Below are 14,875 nucleotides of genomic sequence, written 5' to 3'. Positions count from 1 at the left end.
AAGGCCAAAGGAGCCAAGGCCTGAGAGGGTGGACTAGTTTGCGCCGAGGACAAGGACCTCTGTAGGGAGGGAGGTTGATGTGTTGAGGGGTCTCCAGGGACAGAGGCAGCTGAAGGTGAGGGCACGCCAGGTTGCATGTATGGTGAGGTAGAGTGACAGGTAGAGTGACAGCCTGTAGAGGCTGGGAGTGAGTGATCCAGGTAAAGAGGCTAGAGGACTAGCATCAAAGCCGAGTGCACAGATTAGGCCGTTTTTACATGGCGTACGTTTTCTTAAGGGTTTGATGGAGAAGAGGAGAAGCCACCCTTTGGCGCCAATAAGCAAAGCGTCTGCCAAGCGGGGGAAACCAAGAGATGGACAACTCAGAGAGGGCAGAAAGTCTTGGTGCTCAGAAAGCCAAGGTCTGGGCGCGGCATCCTACGGAGTCAGGACGCTTCACTGAGCGTCTCAGTCTCCAGGCTTCGGCCTCTTTCACCTCCGCCCTACTTTCCGCCCCTACGCAGGCCACTCACTCCGATCTAAACCCAGTCTACGTTAGCTTTCCCGCTCCCTTCCCTCAATTCCCCTCCCCCCCCCTTGCCCCCTCTCCCTTCTGCCGCCTGAAAGGGTTAATCTCTCCTGCGGGTAAAAACAGGTCCGCGGAGTCTCTAACTGGCGACAGATGGGCCACTTTCTTCTGGCCACAAAGGGGCCGGAATGGAGCGCTCCGCGGCATACAAATGGGCAGGTCACGTGGTTCCCGGCTCCTGGCTGGACCGGGAAGACCATATGGCGCATGCCGGGGAGGAAGGAGATGGGGCGGGGGTAGGGGTGGGGGAGAGGGGAGCTGGAGTTGGAGGAGGGTGGGAGAGGAGGGAGGCTGAAGGGGCGGGCGGAAGAGAGCGCTCAGCCTGGACGCGTGCGCAGACGCGGAACGCAGGGACCTGCTAGCCGCTCGGCTCCCGGGCCCCGCCTGCGCTCAGCATCACCAACCCGGCTATATAACCTGAGCGCCCGCGCGTCGGGGACACGAGGAATTCGCCCCACGCAGAAGGCACGGCATCCGGAGGCCCCAGGGTTATGAGACCATCACTCAGGACCTACTAACAACTGCAGGTAATTACAACCCTTTCGTTTTTGTTTGGGAATAAAAGCAGTAATTGAAGACCGGATGTACCTACACATATTCTGAATGTGTGCGTTTGCGAGCGCGTGTATGTGTATTGAAGCGGGCATTCCTTCCCTTGATTGCCCGCAAGTACTAACACATTTCGACTTGCCTTACTCAAATACCCACCGCAGGCTTTCTAAAAAAAAAAAGAAAAGAAAGAAAGAAAGAAAAGAAAAGAAAAAGAAAAAAAATGTGTTAGTGTTTTGGTTTTGAAGGGAAATTATAGGAGCTATTTTGAATTAAAAAAAAAAAATAACGCACAGTAACTCTGATTATTTGCTAGTAGTGATTTCAAAGTCCTGAAAGCAAATAACTACTTCACTTTCTCACTTCTTCCAATAAGTAAAAAGAAAAAAAGAAAAGCCCTTGTTACCAGATGTGTTTTGTGTGCATGTATTTTGTGCGCATTGGAAGTGCCAAGTTATTTTTTCAGTGCATAAAAGGGACACGGATACCTTGGTACACACATCCTGAGAAATAATTGTGTTGAGAGATAGTTTAGTTGAGAAAGTGAAAAAAGGTGGAGAAAGGGAGAGGAACCAACTCCTGCTACCTGTTACTGCTCCAGAGGCAGCCAAGTCCCTAGCAGCCACTGCAGAAGCCAGAAATTCAGTTGTCTCACTAAAGGCTTTTTATTTTCTTTATCAGAAGCGGCAACTTCACTATTGCCAATCGCTGACCATTATAATTACCCAATCTTTTAAAAAGAGGTTTGAGGCGAACTTTGAAAAGCCCCAATAAAGAGCGGAGGGCTATTTCAATGGGCTGTTTATTAGAGAAGAGCCTTCCGCACCTGATCCCAAGCGCATGGAAGGGTGCTCTGTGCGGTGCCCCCAGCCCTGGCCATATAGCTAGTGCTTTTGTACAAGGTGGAAATTCAGCAGAGGGGTAGTGTTGGGAGGCGAGAAAAGAAAGGCGAGGGTGGCATGCAAGACCCCTGCCCACTTTTGTTGCCAAATGTTTCGTTGATGGTGAAATAATTTGATGGAAACTACTTTTTCTCCCCCATGAATTTGCTCTTCAATCTCCGGTTAGTATAATCGTCTTAAAAATCACTGCCACCGTGAGTAAATTACGTAATGTCTCTTAACTGTAATCGCTAAGTGCCAAGAAGCCAGGGAAGAGAAGGGAACAAATAGAATTGCAATTTTCAAAGTCATCATTTTTGTGTGTGTGGACTGTGACTTTGAACTCATGCAGATAACCATGAAGTAGTGAAACGTTTGCTCCTTTTCGTGCATATCATCCTGCTACATAATCACCATAAACACACTTTTGCCAATCATTAGAAAACATACACACAGGAGTGCACATACACATATATTTACTCTCTCCCCCACCTCCAGCCCTGCCCTGTCTCCTGTATGCCAGTGGGGCACACACACGCCATTATAAAACAAGCCATTTAACTTTTCCTTAGGGGCATCCATTTTGTAATGAGCTGGTACTTCTCTTCACATGGATTTCTATAAAGTTAGGTAGTGAGTGGTAGCTGAAGGCACAGCTAGTTCGTAAATGTAGCATTTTTCTCCTTTTCTTTCTGTTCCTCTCTCCCCCCCCCTGTTGAATGTAGAAAATTGAAACATGACCAAATCTTACAGCGAGAGCGGGCTGATGGGGGAGCCTCAGCCCCAGGGTCCTCCCAGCTGGACAGACGAATGTCTCAGTTCTCAGGACGAGGAGCACGAGGCAGACAAGAAGGAGGACGACCTCGAAGCCATGAACGCGGAAGAGGACTCACTTAGGAACGGGGGAGAGGAGGAGGACGAAGACGAAGATCTGGAAGAGGAGGAAGAAGAGGAAGAGGAGGACGACGATCAAAAGCCCAAGAGACGGGGCCCCAAAAAGAAGAAGATGACCAAGGCACGCCTGGAGCGTTTTAAGCTAAGGCGCATGAAGGCCAACGCCCGGGAGCGGAACCGCATGCACGGGCTAAACGCGGCTCTGGACAACCTGCGCAAGGTGGTGCCCTGCTATTCCAAGACGCAGAAGCTGTCCAAAATCGAGACGCTGCGCCTGGCCAAGAACTACATCTGGGCTCTGTCGGAGATCCTGCGTTCGGGCAAAAGCCCTGATCTGGTCTCCTTCGTACAGACTCTCTGCAAGGGCTTATCTCAGCCCACCACCAACCTGGTTGCCGGCTGCCTGCAGCTTAATCCTCGGACTTTTCTGCCTGAGCAGAACCAGGACATGCCTCCGCACCTGCCTACCGCCAGCGCTTCCTTCCCTGTGCATCCCTACTCTTACCAGTCGCCGGGGCTGCCCAGCCCGCCCTATGGTACCATGGACAGCTCCCATGTCTTCCACGTTAAGCCACCGCCGCACGCCTACAGCGCTGCTCTGGAGCCCTTCTTTGAAAGCCCCCTGACTGATTGCACCAGCCCTTCCTTTGACGGACCCCTCAGCCCGCCGCTCAGTATCAATGGCAACTTCTCTTTCAAACACGAACCGTCCGCCGAGTTTGAGAAAAATTATGCCTTTACCATGCACTATCCTGCAGCGACCTTGGCAGGGGCCCAAAGCCACGGATCAATCTTCTCGGGCGCCGCTGCCCCTCGCTGCGAGATCCCTATAGACAATATCATGTCTTTTGATAGCCATTCACATCATGAGCGAGTCATGAGTGCCCAGCTCAATGCCATCTTTCACGATTAGAGGCACGTCAGTTTCACCATCCCCGGGAAACGTACCCACTGTGCTTACAGTGACTGTGGTGTTTACAAAAGGCAGCCCTTTGGGTACTATTGCTGCAAAGTGCAAATACTCCAAGCTTCAAGTGATATATGTATTTATTGTCGTTACTGCCTTTGGAAGAAACAGGGGATCAAAGTTCCTGTTCACCTTATGTATTATTTTCTATAGCTCTTCTATTTTAAAAAAGTAATATGGTTAAAAAAAAAAACACCACAAATTTGGTGTAGCTGTTTTCAGATCATATTAATTATCTGATCGGGATAACAAAATCACAAGCAATAATTAGGATCTATGCAATTTTTAAACTAGTAACGGGCCAATTAAAATATATATAAATATATATTTTTCAACCAGCATTTTACTACTTGTTACCTTTCCCATGCTGAATTATTTTGTTGTGATTTTGTACAGAATTTTTAATGACTTTTTATAATGTGGATTTCCTATTTTAAAACCATGCAGCTTCATCAATTTTTATACATATCAGAAAGGTAGAATTATATCTAATTTATACAAAATAATTTAACTAATTTAAACCAGCAGAAAAGTGCTTAGAAAGTTATTGTGTTGCCTTAGCACTTCTTTCCTCTCTAATTGTAAAAAAAAAAAAAAAAAAAATTGCACAATTTGAGCAATTCATTTCACTTTAAAGTCTTTCCCTCTCCTTAAAACAAAAACCAGATCCACAACTCTTAAGAGGATTAAAAAAAAAGAGATTTAGTCCCTATCAAAACATATCAATTCAATACATTACTTGCACAAGCTTGTATATACATATTATAAACAAATGCCAACATACCCTTCTTTAAATCAAAAGCTGCTTGACTATCACATACAATTTGCACTGTTTATTTTTAGTCTTTTACTCCTTTGCATTCCATGATTTTACAAAGAATCTGAAGCTATTGATGTTTCCAGAAAATATAAATGCATGATTTTATACATAGTCACACAAATGGTGGTTTGTCATATATTCATGTAATAAATCTGAGCCTAAATCTAATCAGGTTGTTAATGTTGGGATTTATACCTATTGTAGTCAATTAGTACAGTAGCTTAAATAAATTCAAACCATTTAATTCATAATTAGAACAATAGCTATTGCATGTAAAATGCAGTCCAGAATAAGTGCTGTTTGAGATGTGATACTGGTACCACTGGAATCGATCTGTACTGTAATCTTGTTTGTAATCCTGTATATTATGGTGTAATGCACAATTTAGAAAACACTCATCCAGTTGCAATAAACTAGTATTGAAAATCTGACCAATTGTTGCATTCCTTCTTAAAGTGATTTTTTAAAGTATAAATAATTCCTAAGCATAATAGATGCTTTATTCACTGAATTAAAACTAAATGCTATTTGTAGAATAAAATAAAAGTTTACTTTAGCAGAGTCTCCAGTCTGTTGATCTTGTTTAGGGAGTCACCAGCTTTTGTAGATAATGAAAGAACCAACTCATATTTCATTACATGGAATATGAGGCTGGGGGGTGGGGTGGAGAGACAAACATTTGGGTTTTCATTTTTCTTTGTTTTAAGTATCTTCACTTTTAGCTTTTTGGGTTTTATTCTTTTAAATGATTGTATTATGATTTTTCCTATTTTTTAAAAAGGGGTATTTAGTTAATTATAACAAGGAGACGCAAACAAGCGCCCTAACTTAGTTTGTCTATATATTTAAAAATACATAAGAAAACTTTACCATTTTCTTAGTGCTTTATTATCTGTATATTTTCCCGAACTGAATTGAAAATCAGTACTATCACAGTACCATTGCACTTTGCAAACCAGCGCTATACAATAGCAGCATGCAATATAGTACTGGATTGCAAACCAGTAATAACCCAAAAGAAAGTTAAATACCTTTAGAAAATGCCAGGAGGAAATGATTTAATTAATTTAAAGAATCCAAGAAGAAGTGGCACTTTGTAATTTTTTAATGAACATCTTGTGATGATTTCAACATTTTTTTTTTCCAGGAGAAAATGATAGTAAGTTATTTGTGTTCAAGAACATACTATTTGTAGTATAATATATTATAGGATGATGCAATTGTGTCCCTTCCCTTTTTTGGAACACTAAATACAACTCAGTGGAAAACTTACAGATGACTCTGTCCATTGTTAAGTCCACTAAAAAAAAAAAAAAAAAAAAGTTTGGCATTTCTCTTCCTCTGGATGTACTGACTGACAGGAATGCTTCCTAGGGAATAACGTTTTGGCACTTGTGCCCTGGCTCTACCATGGTGCTCTGATTACTGTCATTAGTAACTCCATTGTTCCTCCTCTGATTCGGATGCCACATTGGATGACTACCTCTCTTCCCAAGCTTGTTCCTTTAATCTCCTTCTCATTGGTGATTTAGGGGTTCCAGAAAGCTGACCTCATTTAGCAAACTGCTCCAGAAAAATGTGAGTAATCTAATGGACGGGAACAATTAGCCATACTAATAACATTGCCAATGGGGCTATGTCAAGCTGTGACAGTAGCAGTAAGGAATATTTCAACATTAAAAAATGTTTGAGTTCAATTTAAAATATATCATTTTAACATGTTTTCCATCAGCCTTCATCACATGACAGAAATACTTTTAAGTTAGTCTCAACTTTATCCAAAATGCAATAATCTCATTCCAAGTGAATCAGAGTTGTTATTTTGAAATCAAGCTGTTGCTTCTAGGATTGCTCTCACTGTTCTTATTTTATGAGACATAATACTGATACGATATCTGAACATTGTCAGCCTTCCAGCCTAGGAGACCATGAAGTGAACATTCAGATCTGATGTGATCTATTCAGCAGCTCAGTTTCACCTATAATTAAAATTATACATCTTCATGCAAACCAAAATCTGTTGCCTTAGTAAACAGAAGAAATAGTTAGAGAATGCATTTTAAAGATTCCAGCTTTTAAGACTACAAGCAAGGAAATCTATACTGTGGAGATATATATATATATATATATATATATATATGTACATATTTGTATGTAAGGTAGAAATTCGGACTGTAAGCTGGGTTTTTTTCCCTTCAATTTTTCCTATATAACTTCATTGTAAAACATAAGGATTCTTTCAGTCAGTCAAGGAGTAACTCACATGCCACCATCTTTTATTCAAAGGCAGGCACAGATGTTCCTTCTGCAGGGGAGGTTTTAATTTATGAAAATGATATTGTTTATGCATGAATGAACTGAATGCACTCTGCATAACACACAGCACTTCCATCTGATCAGAGAAATACCACAGAACCAGTGCCAATGTCAGAAACATATTCTACAAATTTACTCACTTAAATGTTTAATGAATATTTGGAAGGCATTTTCAAACCACAAGAAACCTTTTCAATTATCTTTTTCTTTTCTTTTTGAATTGCTACCAATGTTTAAAAGAGACACGGTTTTTATAATTGGCTAATGCCTATATCTAGCTTATAAGAAAAGAAAATATTTTACTAAGTGTAAAACCAGCCAAAAAGAAGAAACACTGGTGACTTTGGCTTCATGGAAAAAAAATGTTTTTTAGTGTTGCTGTATATTGCTTGTTATGAGTAGCATTTAGGGTTTTATGTGTTCCTTCGTCTTGGGCAATTACTATTCCTATCAAATAAGATGCTTAGATCTACTTACTTAATGTGAAAATGTTCTAAAGAGTTATTTCCAGAAAAAAAATGGTATTTAAAATCAGTAGACAATTTCATAGTAGGAAATGAAATTTAGCTAAATATTTTAACCAGTGCATAATTCCTTTTGAATAGAACACTGCATAACTTAGATTTCATTTACATCACCAACTGCATTCATAGAGTATGATCTATCTACTTTTAATCCAAAAAATACAGTTAAATGAAAATTAAAATGAAGGATCATAGTATCTTAAGAATATTTTGGTAATTTTAGGTTTCTAATATGGTACAGTAAAGTAACACTTGAAACAAATTGTAAATGTTCTAATGTATTAATCTTAAAAAACTCCCCGTGTTTTTACACTCGAAAGTCTATAATTCTTACAAAATTAATGCATTTCTGAAAGAAGCTAGCAATTACTAAAATGATATATGGATCATTAGCTAACAGTTTGAACTAAGCTATTTTAGTTCTATAATTAAACAAGAGATTCAAAGTGAAAATATCTATTAAACAGTTAATAAAACTAGGCTTCCAACATAAGCCGATTTTGTCCTAATGGGGATTGTAAAACAGTAAAGCTCTTCTTAAAGTACACTACAACCTCCTCTCTTCCCTTTTCATCTCCCTCCACCATTCATTTCCTAAAAACTGTCTAAATAAAATCTTTAATTCCAGGGTCTGATAAAGAATAAAGGAGCCAATATAACATCTTGTGGAACACCAGGACTGAGAACTCTTGTTGCTACCATTGCACAGAGGCATTCTGGCATCAGATACACAGTGATTTGTATGGTGGCATAATCATTGGCTCCTCGCCAGGCATTATGTTTCAGAGGACACTATTGTCAAGAACCATTCAACTAGAAATTTGTGCTGTATGCACTGAAAAGTTGAGATCATCTGCCTTCCCATGTCAGGAAGAATTTTGTGCTGGCAATTGACTCATAGACTCTTCACACACACTAACACTTGGTTCAATGACTCTGATGGAATTAGCTGGGTAACCAAACTAGTGGCATTGACAAGACAAGACCACAGCCTCTGGGGGACTTCTGTTTAAATTGCTGATTTTAAAATATATTAAAATGCAGAGTATTATGTTAATGCTGGACTAAGCCTTCAGATACATTAAATGTGGATGTGGCCATCGAAACATTACTGTGCTATTTGCCTTGCTGATATAGAGGTAAGTAAGTGGGGAGTGACAATAATCATTTTTATAGATCCTCAGGTGTAGAGCAATCCAAAAGGATGGATTCACTTGTAAAATAACATGTAGAGATAAGAGAATAAATTTTATCTCACATTGATGAGGCAACTTGGTAACTCATTTTGCTGTTAACAAGATTAAAAGCTAACCCTGCTTTAGGCTTTGATGTCTTAAAGACACATCTACAGAGGATGGCCTCACAGGCTTACTGGGTCAGTACTCTCTGCTCTTTATTAATTTACACATTTCATAACCAAAGCAGCCATATGCCTTATTTTACAGATGAATGACTGCAGGAACCTGGGATACCTAGATCCTTGCATTACTGGTTTCCTTTCTTCATTTAGGTTCTAGCGCAAATGCCGCTTCCCCAAATCCCCAGCTGAAGTATTCAACCACTTTCACTCTCACCAAAATCAAAATTATATTGCCCATTCCCTTTTCCAGAGCATTTATCTGATGTTATCTTGCTTCCTTATTTGTTTTGTTTTTGTTAAATCATCTCTCTCCTGGTAGAACGTGGGCTTCATAAGGACAGAAGCCTTGTCCCTTGTTTGTTGTTTCGCTGGTGCTTAGAAGACCTAGGAGATCTTCCATACGTATTAACATTACAAGAAAATCAAACCACACTACTCTAATGCCAAACGTATGTTATAAATCAGGTCAGTTGAGAATGGGAGAGGACCACAAATGATGCTCAACTCAGTGAAAGTTATAAGCATTAATTCTAGAAAAAGAGAACAATTGAAATGAATTTCGTACTACATAGCAAGCACCAAACAGCCCTACCCCCACTCCGCTTTATGATAAAAGTCATGACTTAGCAGTACTTTCTTTTTGTTAACATCAATTTGTTAAGTATGATTTTGGAACTGTAATAAAAGAGGAACTAAAATGTAGGCTCTTTCCAGACCCTGCTTTTTTAAAAAAATTCTTTAAGAGCTTGCATGCTACCTTTTTCCTTTGTGTTCATCATTCTTCCAGCAATTGTTCTTGTTCTTGTTGGTGTTACATAAAATTGTCCCGAACTTCCTTACCATCGTTGAAGAATTTAGATGACAGCAGACCAGAATCTAACCCATAAGTACTTTGTAGTCTAGCAATGAGTTTGAGAATTTGAGTAACGTTCAACAAATAAAAAGTAAAATAGGTTACCCATAGGTAGATGATAGCACAGAAGTAGAAATACACAATATAAAAGAGAGAACTGTGTCATCACAATAGTTTCTTGTTAAATTTATCTTCTTTCAAATTATCAGAACAGAAAAGTGGTTAAGTTTATGGGGAATGTAATCGTCTTTGTCAATACAACACAAATGAAAGAAGAACATAGAGTAGTTGTTTTTAGCAACATCAGGTATTCATCTTAGCACTGCGCATAAATTATTAGGAGAGGTGCTCAGGGACCAGAAACATCAAAGGATCAGTATTCTTGGGAGGTGATTTTGTTTAAAATCACTGAAAATGAAAGGACAGCTAATGTTCTTTATAATCATTGTATTAATACACATCTTCGTATTAATACACAGTGTGTGTTCCTGGTTGAGGTAAATGCTGCTGAATTACCTAACCTATAATTTCTACTTCAAAATGTTCACTGTGTAAACCTAGCACATCACTATTATTTCTTTAGTGTTCTTTCTAAATGATGTCAGTTAGAAGATCATCCCCACTTTCGGTGACGTCAATGAAGGGGTATTACAATGCTTAAGAGACTGTTAATTCCTTACCGCTGGTGTCACTAACAATGGTAGGGCTAGTCTCCTCATAGTAGGGCATTATAAATTTATAATCTGTGGTAGGTTGCAGTTATGTGACCAAGAAATGTTCACATCCAAGACTAGAGAGGGTAATAAAGCATTTTAAAAAGGAGAGTTGGGCTGACATCACTTGTCATTGTTAGGTAACTGAATCAGCTTTACTCCAGACGATGATTAAATACACAGCAAACAATAGAAACAAATGCATGCAAATTATAACTAGAAGATAAGTAGGGTTATTTATCAAAATGTTTCTTTACTGGAAGAATTTACTAATTAATAGAGGCAAGGCTGCTTATTATATACTTTTAAATTCCAACATGAGATTTTTGGTTATAGAAACTCTATTTTAATGTTTCCTTTACTCTGGCTAGCATGTTAAAAATATTGAGGAAAGAGATCTTTTGCTTCCCAAGGTTTCATTTTTACCTAATTAACAATAACACACTTATCTTAAAATATATTGCCAAGGAAAAAACACACATATATATAAAATATGCACGCATTTGTTATATATATATACATAAACATGTATATATACACAAACATGCATTTGTTATATATATACATATATATATATATATACATATATATATGTATATATATATATATATATATATATATATATATATATATATATACATATACATATATATAGTACTGAGTTAAAGAGTCGCATCCCCCAATTCCCCAAAATTCATGTCCAGCCAGAAATTCAGAGTGTGATCTTATTTGGAAACAGTATCCAAGTAACACATCCTAATGTATAAGATGTAAATTAAGATGAGGTCATACTGGATTCAAGTGGTCGTTATAAGAAGAGGACTGATGTCTTTATTAGAAGAGGATGGAACATGCAGACAGAACACACAGGGAGAATGGAGATATAGGCAGAGATTGGACTGACATATCTATTCACCAAGATCTGCAAGAATTGTCAGCAATCACCAGGAGCTAGAAGAGCGGCATGAAACAGATTTTCCCTCTGACTCCCCAAGAAGGAACCAACTCTGCAGACTCTTTAATTCTGGACCTTGGTCTTCAAAACTGTGAGCAATACATTTCTGTTATTTTAAAGCTCCCCAGTTGTGGTCATTTGGTATAGCCATCCTAGGAAGCCAATACATATGCTAAAGTCTACAATAAACTCATGTTAAAAATGCATAAATATGGGAGAGTTCATTTGAATTCTTGTGAGAATATTACCATGAAGTTTTAGTGACACAATACATAACTACTAGCTTATTTCAGTTAATACTAGGTTTGATATTTGAACAAACTGACAAATAATAGCTATTTCATAAGCATCTGAATTATGTTAAAGTTTATTGGTTTTTATTCATGTGAATTATTAAACTGACATCTAGATTTAGTGAAGTGTGAATGGGCCTACTTAATAATCTAAGGATGATTTTGTTTAAAATTCTTAGCCTAGAATTTATAAATATATCTATATTTATAGAATTTAAAAATACAAACTGCCATTTATTCTTCATGTGAAAAATGCCATATTTATTCTATATGTGGGGGCAGTATGTATACTAATAGATGGGCCTCTCAAAAGAAAAATATAACATTTTCCCTGTTTTACAAACATTTAACATACAATTCTATGACATGCAAAATTACATAAAATATCTTTTTTTTAATGTTTATTTATTTTTGAGAGACAGAGAGAGACCGAGTGCAAGTAGAGGAGGGGCAGAAAGAGGAGGCACAGAATCTGAAGCAGGCTCCAGGCTCTGAGCTGTCAGCACAGAGCCTGATGCAGGGCTTGAATCCACAAACTGCTAGATCATAACCTGAGCTGAAGCTGGACGCTTAACCAACTGAGCAACCCAGGTGCCCCACATAAAATATCTTTAATAATATGGTCCAAGTGAATTTAACTGCCATGACCTCTAAAAGTTCTATCTACCTATTCCAGGTTATTTAGGGCCTGAGCCAATACTCTCCTTGTAAGCTTAAAACCCAAGGATAGGGGTACCTGGGCGGCTCAGTCGGTTAAGCAACTGACCTCAGCTCAGGTCATGATCTCATAGTTTGTGAGTTCACGCCACTCCAACCTTAGTTGCGTAGGGCAACACATCTCATTAGTTGACTATTTTGATTGATCAAAATACCAGTTACTGATTATATCTTCTGAAGGTATTCAATTAATCATAAGTTTTAGTTTATATAAATCTGGGATGCTATCTTGCTTTTAATCTTTTTTTCTTTTCTTTTCTTTGGAAGAATATTGTGTTATTTGGCTTCTTTTAGGGTCTTATCAAAAAGTGACAAGCATAATTCAGAGGAGCTACAGAAGGCCCAGGACAGACAGTCTGGCTTAAAAAATATTCGAAGAGCAAGAAGTGGCCTCAAATCAAAGACGAAATTCGGGCTGCTTCCAGTTAAATAAGTCTTCAGGTCAAGCCTCAATCAAAGGTATGGTTGGAAGACACAGTTTCCCTAGACAAAAGTAATTCTAAAAATATTAGAAGAATTATACCCCAATATTCTGACTTGGAGTCCAAAGTATAGAGGGACTAATATCAAAGAGATTTGTGGAAATAGCTCCTGTATAATATTATAGAATATGAATTTTTATATATATATATGCACAAATATCATATATCATATATACATATATATATATGAACAACATAAAGCTTACAAAATTTCTAAAGGAGTTATACACATTTGGACTAACACTTTAAAATTAAAAGAAGCCTCTTGACCTCCAACTTTTTACGGATAAAAAAAGGCTGAAAAACGACTCAGCTGTCATCGTGGGCAATTTCTTGTCAAAAAGAAGAATGGTTTAAAGGGCAGAACCAAAATCGCAGAGGTTGGAGGTAAGAGCTGTGGAGAACAGTGAATTAGAGAACCTCTCCTAGGGAGCAGAGCTGGACGTGAGATAGGGAACATGTGATCTAGCAACACATGCCTGCTTGAATCTCAGAATTGCTCTGAACAAGTGATTGTGATGTGCTTTCTGCCCCACCCTTACCCCCACCCTCGGTTTTCCAGTGGGAGCATTTACTGTGGTTATTCTCTGCACCTCTCCCCATTGTATGTTGATGTGGGGGGCCAATAACTTATATTTGTAGTTCACAGTTTCCCAGAATACAAGGAGCACAAAAAAACTATGTGATCTGGACTTTGAATCTGATTCTGTAATTTTTGCAGAGACATTTTGCCCTCTACCTTTTAGGCAGCAGAGGCCAGAACAGCAGGAACATTCTGACAAAATGTCCACTCAGGATGAGAGGGAGGCTCCCTTGGCAAGGTTCCCATTTTGCATTAAAAACACCTGAGAGGGGCCCCTGCATTGCTCAGTCTGTTAGGCCCCTGACTCCAGCTCAGGTCATGATCTAGTGGTTGGTGAGTTCGAGTTCCATGTTGGGCTCTGCTCTGAAAGCGCAGAGCCTGCTTAGAATTCTCTCTCTCTCTCTCTCTCTCTCTCTCAAAAAAAATAAACATTAAAAAATTAGAAAAGAAAAAAAAGAAATTACTGAGAGCTGGACACAATTAAAGCTCACTTCACCTACAATGTATGTTGATATGGAGAAATTAAATATGTCCTGAATTTTTCTTTTTTCCTTACCCATGAGATACAATATGTTCAGTGATACCAACAATTAATGCAGGAACTCAATTTATTCCTTTACGGATTCAATGAACATTTATTGAGCATTTATTCTTCTCAAGGCACTCTTTAGGCATGAGATAGAGCCATAAGCAAGCATACCAGGTCACTGCTGTCATTGAGGTACCCATCTGATGGGAAAGGGGAGACAGACAGAAAAGAAGTGAACAAAAAAACCAATGACATACACTCAGATAGTGGGAAGTACAATGAGGAAAATAACGTTGAGTAGGGGTAAACTTTTAACTGGCCAGGGAAGAGCCTCTGAGAAGGTGACATGAAGTTGACCTGGGCACCATGCAAAGCCATGCCATAATAAAGATTGTTCCACACAGAATAAATAACAACAGCAGAGGCCCTGCATGAGGACTAAATTTGGTTTAATTGAATAATGGAAAGAAGGCCAGTGTAGTTGGACACAAGTATAGAAAGAATGGAAGAAAAATGATAGGAGATGGGGTTTGAGTGGGTGGGCAGGAGTCAGATCATAAGGAGTCTCCTATGCCATGGTGGGAGTTTGTATTTTATTCTACCTGCATGGAGCAGTCCTTAATAAAAACTGTTCTCTAAAGTAAACTGGAGTTTGCAAAAGACGATGTTGATGGTAATTTGATAACACAGGTACTCAATTATTGCTTACACAAACTCCAAACTTTGAAGCCAACAGAGACTGTGCGAGATTAAAGGGAGTGATCTAAGATTATCCACTGGCCAAAGCTCAGGCATCAGAATTCTTTGCCCCTGCCCTTAATGCAGTAGATCTCGATGTCTCAGCGGGCTGTAACTTCACCGGCCTCCATCT

General features: G+C 39.0%; 1 protein-coding gene across 1 annotated transcript; it reads left to right on the top strand.

Moving 5' to 3' along the window:
• The first annotated feature begins 902 nt into the window (after positions 1–902).
• Positions 903–5,110, top strand: NEUROD1 (neuronal differentiation 1). The gene is made up of 2 exons (XM_025912142.2): positions 903–1,095; positions 2,724–5,110. The coding sequence occupies exon 2, from the start codon at positions 2,735–2,737 to the stop codon at positions 3,803–3,805; it is 1,071 nt and encodes a 356-aa protein (XP_025767927.1). The 5' UTR covers positions 903–1,095; positions 2,724–2,734; the 3' UTR covers positions 3,806–5,110.
• The last annotated feature ends 9,765 nt before the right edge of the window (positions 5,111–14,875 follow it).

Source organism: Puma concolor, chromosome C1 (assembly GCF_028749965.1).
Source record: "Puma concolor isolate L17-30 chromosome C1, mPumCon1.1.hap2, whole genome shotgun sequence".
NCBI lineage: Eukaryota > Metazoa > Chordata > Mammalia > Carnivora > Felidae > Puma > Puma concolor.
The sequence above is the reverse complement of the archived record's forward strand: the minus strand, read 5'-3'. Positions and strand labels throughout refer to the sequence as shown.